Source organism: Nelumbo lutea, chromosome 3 (assembly GCF_056320005.1).
Source record: "Nelumbo lutea isolate HS-2025 chromosome 3, American lotus-T2T, whole genome shotgun sequence".
Classification (NCBI taxonomy): Eukaryota; Viridiplantae; Streptophyta; class Magnoliopsida; order Proteales; family Nelumbonaceae; genus Nelumbo; species Nelumbo lutea.
The window spans coordinates 2,656,495-2,662,863 of NC_142686.1; the positions used below are offsets into that span (position 1 = coordinate 2,656,495).

The 6,369-nt window shown below is 38.7% G+C and overlaps 1 protein-coding gene across 1 annotated transcript; it reads right to left on the reverse strand.

Annotated features, from left to right (window-relative positions):
• Window positions 1-4,289: 4,289 nt before the first annotated feature.
• On the reverse strand, window positions 4,290-4,706 carry LOC148862373 (zinc finger protein 2-like). Its single transcript, XM_088981344.1, has one exon. The coding sequence runs from the start codon at window positions 4,704-4,706 to the stop codon at window positions 4,290-4,292; it is 417 nt and encodes a 138-aa protein (XP_088837470.1).
• Window positions 4,707-6,369: the final 1,663 nt, after the last annotated feature.

Sequence of the window (6,369 nt, forward strand, 5' to 3'; positions counted from 1 at the left end):
ATAGGATCTAAAATTTACAAAACCCTAGAGAATGCATCTTTTGGAATACCACCGGTGATTGTAAAGAGCCAAAATAAAGTCAAGTCGCTCAGTGTTTGGCCATTTATGCGGAAGCATATGCAAAATCAAAGTGGGGTTGGAGGTTGCCTAGTGAGAAGGTTTGTAAAATATCGAAATTTGCAGTGATTGTTCGGCACTTGTGGATGCCCTCAAGTATCGGAAATCCTTATATATATATATATAGCTGCAGAGACTTGATTTGTTTTTTTTCGTGAAATCCAAGCCGAGGTTGATTGTTTTTATCCTTTTTGTTTTCTTTTAAAATTTATCAGTCGAGACAAAAAACAGTATAGCTCTACAGCGTGACATGAAGAAAACGGGGTGAATTGTTGTGTCTACTTCCCCTTCTGATGGTGGTCTGGTGTTTTAAGCAGTCTTAGTTTGGCTTGTACTTGTGTGTTGATAAGAGCTAGCCTGGTTCAGGCTTCAGTTTGAATGAAGCATGCATCTTTCATCCTTTTCTACCCAAAAATCAAAAAGTCGCTCGGTGTTTCTGGCAAATGTACCCATTAAAAAGGAGAAAGAAACATTCTGGCACATTGTTATCAATTTTTTTTTTTGGACATACAGAAGGCTGTGTTTGGTTGTAATGCAAATATATTTATACTGATCAAAACCATGACAGTGCAAATGATTTGAGTGTAAGTTCTGATCTATTTTTTGTTTTAAACTTTAACTTATTTTGTTTGATTGCAGTACAAAGGAAACAAATTAAGACATAAAGCAAAATAAAGTAAAACCCAAAACAAAATTAAACAAGATTTTGCCTTTTTTTTTTTTAATTCATACTAATATTGCAAATAAAATTGTACTACAACCAAACAAAGCCTAACGTACAAAGAGGCTGGCGGGGCATTTTATTGGACAGTGCTGCTGCAGGGCTACTAGGATTTTGCGCTGCTTCCGATCGAGTTCCCAATTAAGTTCCAATCAAATTTTGACAGCGTTTACTGAGAGTCCAGTTGTTACGTGGCAGCAGGTTGATGAATATAAAATAAAGAGAAACAGAAAGTTGAAGGTGAGTTACTAAAGCTGTCAATGGATCGGGTCTGATTTAAGACAGGGTATTTCAGTGCTGTCTGATTAACCGGGACAATAAGACCCAGAACTGAACCAGCTATTAATCGAGACATGCAATTAGGTCTGAGCTGATTAGACCCGGTTACATTTAACCCCTTTAATTAGGTGCCAATGATAATAATGACTTAAAACTATATATGTTTTTTATAACATAAACATTAAGGAAACATTTAAAAAAAGAAATACTAAACTGTTTATATATGTTGATAAAATTTGTGTTTTTAGTCATACTCGTCTTACAATTGTTTAGAAATTTGCCCTTTAAGCATAAAATATAAGAAAGAAGGGGAAATCTTTATATATTATTACCTCTATATAATAAGTTCAATTCAGCAAGATCTGGTCTTAATTCAATTATTTACTGGGACAAAACCGCAAAGAACCAGGACCAACATAATTGGTTTGATCAATTTATTTCTGTTGGATATATAACAGCCCTAATGAGTTATAAAGGAAGGGCGTATTTAGCTACTTATTTAGCTACTTAGAGAAATGTACTATACTCACATCCTGATACATAGCTACTTGGAAGGCACCTCCCTGCAACCAACAAATGGAAGGAACTCAAAGGAAGGGCGTATTTTGTGGTCGTGAGGTTCGAAAAGGTAGAGTTGAACATGAATAAGCTAATGAACCAAATTATCTGTAATTTGCCTATGTTCCTCATGCAATTTCCCATTTTAGGATCTAAAAATTAAATGTATCATGGGATCTCCATAATTAATTAAATTGTTGATTAATATCGTAAGTCATCAACATTCAACAAGGGTAAAAATGAACAACAAAAATTAAACGGGTGGTGAAACTTTTTAAATTTAAGGAGATACACCGTTGTAAACATACCAGTACTGTTTACAAATTGCAATAAATTCAAGGCATTACATCAACTGATCTGTATTTACATTTGATTGCATGTGACAGGATGACAGAAAATGATTTTTCAAATTTAAGGACATCTTTCCCACAAGTGGCTGCAGGATAATAGAGATTTATGGTGTGATTGTGTGTGCTACGTAAACAGATCATGCCAGTACGTAACAAGCTTAGATAGTGTGTATTCTGTAGCTAATGAAATGGTTGATCTTCCCTACCTGTCAATTACTACTTACTAGGGTGAGAGTTAAGTTGTTTCACTGCTTCCAACATTATGTATACAAGGGTAGCTCTGACATCAGTTAGGGAGGCCATTATTAATTTCTTTATGGGAGAGATAATTAATAATTACTAATATGCTATATATTCTAATGTTTAGAATAATTGTTTTGGAGCAAGTAAACAGAGAGATGGATAAAAAGGTTTGAATATGCTTGATTGTGGCCTTGTGGGAGAAAGAACTAATAACAAATTTTTTTAGAAATATATATATATATATATAATAGTGACTAACTTGGGTAGGGATAGTTTTGTACAATTATTTTGCCTACCATTGGATTTGCGGTACAAATCTGAACTGAATATAAATTATGTCATCCATGCACGTAGGGTTTTCATATTTTTGTTTTTTTTTTATTAATTATGATTTAAACTCTACCTGATGTGAAATTTGTATTTTTTTTGTTTCATTTACACTTGTTTGCATTGCAGATTTTGCACTGTTTGTTAAAAACTGGTGCAAAATCTGGCTACCTTCCTCTTATCTCAATTCTAGGTATCAGCTTCACCTATTAATTACACGCTGCATGCCATCTGTTGTAACGGGATTTAAGGTTGGACCGGACCTGATTAAGGGTTGTGGTTGTGGAGCTCATGGGCATCTATCAGCAGTTAGATCGCAGTCCCAGCCATCTTCATTTACACAGAGGGACTCGGTGGTCAAGCAAGGCCACCAAACCAACCAATAAAAGGCGCAAGGGGGGATGCCTTTAATTTGTGTTGTAAGAAAATTCATTGATTCACATCTGCGCCTCACATGTGTATGGTTTTATCTACTCATGATCCTACCATTAATTCACATCTGCGCCTCACATGTGTATCTCAGCGTGCATTAAAAACAGTTCCCAAAATTATTAATAAAAGATATTTGAAATGTGCATATGAGGCGCATATATATATATAGTGTAGATGTGCTACTCAATTACCATTCTGATTTACTTTTTTGTTTTAAATCTTACATTGTTTTGATTGTTTTAAATCTTACATTGTTTTAAATCTTGCATTAATTGATCAAAAGTTGAATTATAATGATTCTGAGTTGCTGAAGACGGAGACCTGCAGAGAATTATTTCTATGTAGTACGTCTGCATGAGAGAACTGGAGTTAAATTTTATTACTTGCAGTTGCGTCCTATTATCTCATCACTCTCAGAGGGGGAGAAAAAAATGTGGCAAAACACCCAAAGAGCTAGGATTTAAGCTAGGTCCGTTTCCTAATGCAGGGTGTTGGTGGTGGAGGGCCTGGCCTCATCATATTTGACGTAAGAAATTCTCAAGTCTCAAGTCTCAAGTGAGATGATAGATTGAAAATGTGGGGCCCTCCAAACCCTTCCCTCCCTGTGCGGTGGGCCATACATTATATAAATTAATAAAATAACTCCTATATAATCCACAAAATTCCTAACGCCATCATCGTCAATTCATCATCATGAGTACAAGTATAACAAGCTCTAGTTCCCGCAGTCCGGAATCCGGATGGATCAATAGAAAGGGTACTTTGGGAATAAAAGAAAACAAGATAGACAGCATCACTTTATTAACTCATCATCATATAATAATATATATCAGATATCAGACTGGAGATATAGAATACTGAAGTTGTTCATCATCATCGTCATTGTGTATATATGCGCATGGTAATCCCAAGATAGCAGGTTCATATAACTACTTCCTCAACATCATCTATTTAACTGACTGAAATATCAAAAACTACAAGGAACAAAAGAAAGCTTGTTCCAAACTCAAACTGGTCATGTTCGCAGCTTAACTTACGCTTCTTGTATCAATAACCAAACTACCAATTAATCGATATAACTAAGAGACCAGAACTATCTACCCTGACACATGCATGTCTCCATTAACTTGAGCTATATATACTATTTTTCTGGTTCACCCTGAGATTAAGTTCAAACTCTTAAACATCAAACTGGAACCATACTGACCACAAAAAGAGAAAGGACATTAAAGAAAAGCAAAAGAAATTAACAGAAAGGGAGATTATAAACGGAGAGTGAGGTCGAGGTTTACGGGCTCAGGAGGTTCAGTGGCCGGGGAGAGAGGCTCCTCCGGAGTAGAGGCTGACTGGGACTGGGAGCCAACGGGAGATATGCCGCCGTAGTGAAACTCGCGAGGAGGTGGTTCAAGTGGCCAATACTGAAGCAACGGCGAACATGGGTAATCTGAAGACGCCTGCGTATGGAGACTACGACCCAAGTCGCTCAGTCTTTCAGCACTAGCGTAGCTTCTGCGAGCAGCTGCTCGCTCTCTCTTGTGAGCGTTCTGGTGACCGCCCAGAGCCTGAGAGTTGAGGAACTTCCGAGAACAGTAGAGACATGGGAACATGCGAGGCTTCTTTTCATTAGCCGTTCTGGAGGACGCAGGTTTCATGAAATCGTAGAGACCAGAGCCAGCCATAGTGAAACAGAGGGAGAGAGAGAAAGACGGTGTTGATGGGGGTACTCTTCTAGGGTTTATATTAAATGGGAAGCTTCAAGCGTGAAGCGTCTCTCTGGCTGGCGTTTGGAAAGCAAATTAAGACGGATTTGATTGGCAAGAATGCCCTCATTGATAAAGCCGGAAGCTTTTTTCCTACAGAGCTGAGCATAAAAAACAGGTGATCCTTGACTCTTTGTAACATTGCAGCATTGTCGTGTATGTGTGTGTAACATTGTCTCATTTCAAGTGGGTCCAACACAGGTGATCCTTGACTCTTTGTAAGGCATTAAAAAAAAAGAAAGAAAGAAATTGTCTGCTCTTGCATTTTGTTTTTATTCAAAGTTCAGTTTTAGAGAAGAAGATTATTTGGTTTAATTAGAGCAGAAAAATACAGGTAATCAGTATAAAGGCCAACGGCAGGGGATCCTCCCAGCTTTGGTTTTACCGCCTGATCATGATGATGGGACGCGTATGCGGTGTAGGGTTGTTAGACACACATATATGAAAAGAGCTGATTGGCCAACTTATCTCATCAAATATCTTCACCAAGAACCATAGGTGGATTGTGGATACTGGATAGTATCGGCGGAGAGAGAGAGTGAGTGGGGGGCAGAATGGTAAATAAAAGGGGAATGAAGGGTGGTCATGAATAGTAATAACGAAGGACGCGATACTATGTTGCTGAAGAAAGAAGGAAAGGACAAGAAGTGGAAACAACACTTGAGCAGAAGATGTTGTGTCGTACAGGCAGCCTCAAAACGGGCAATCTCTCTCTCCCGCGTTCTTCTGGACTCTGCTGGACAAACACTTTTATGATCATCATCTTTAATTAACATGGAATGGATGGGGGTTCAGTGGGTTGGGATGGGATGGGACGCAGGGACGGAGAGGACTCATCACTCTCTCTCTTTGTTTATGGGCGTCGCCTGTGAAGGAGCGCTCCCTGTGAAGACCCAGGCTGGCCCAGGTGTCACGTACCTTCCAGTTATTGGCTCACATCTCTCAGCCAATCATCAAACGAATTACCGGAAACGGAGAGATTCCTTCCAGACCTTTACGGCACAAATGGGAAAATATTAAGATGCCACGTCGATCGACGAGACGCAGATGAGACGACTGCAATATACTTCCACTTCACTCACACTCTCTCTCTCTCTCTCTCTATCTATCTCTATCTTAATATATTTCTTATCTTGGGCTTACTTCCGTTTATGGAATGTACCACGTTAGCTGTTCGATCATCCCAAAGCAACATCTCTCGCTATCCGAATATTCGTGCCCAATGCCAATGGTGTAGTAGACTGTAGAGTGACCTACCCTGCCCCACCCATTACCTCAACTCAAGACGCTAGGCAGGACTCAGGAGTCAGGAGGAGTTTCTCTATTCTACAATTACAACAAGGGCGAGAACGGCAAGTAGTGGGAAGTCAAGAGAAACACACCCTATATAATTCTTTATATTTGCACCCTATATAATTCCACATTAGTACTCCATCTCTTCTAAAGTGTGGGCCGATCGAATTCAGGTTGCTTCGGGTCTTTGCGTTGTAGTTGGGACCTCACCTCAAATTATCTAATCCAACTAACTTTCAATTCAGGTAAACAACTTAATTGGATTCACTTGGACCCACTAATATACAAG

Bases quoted from the DNA above. Each gene is read 5' to 3' on its own strand.
- LOC148862373 (XM_088981344.1), bottom strand. From the start codon at position 4,706: ATGGCTGGCTCTGGTCTCTACGATTTCATGAAACCTGCGTCCTCCAGA.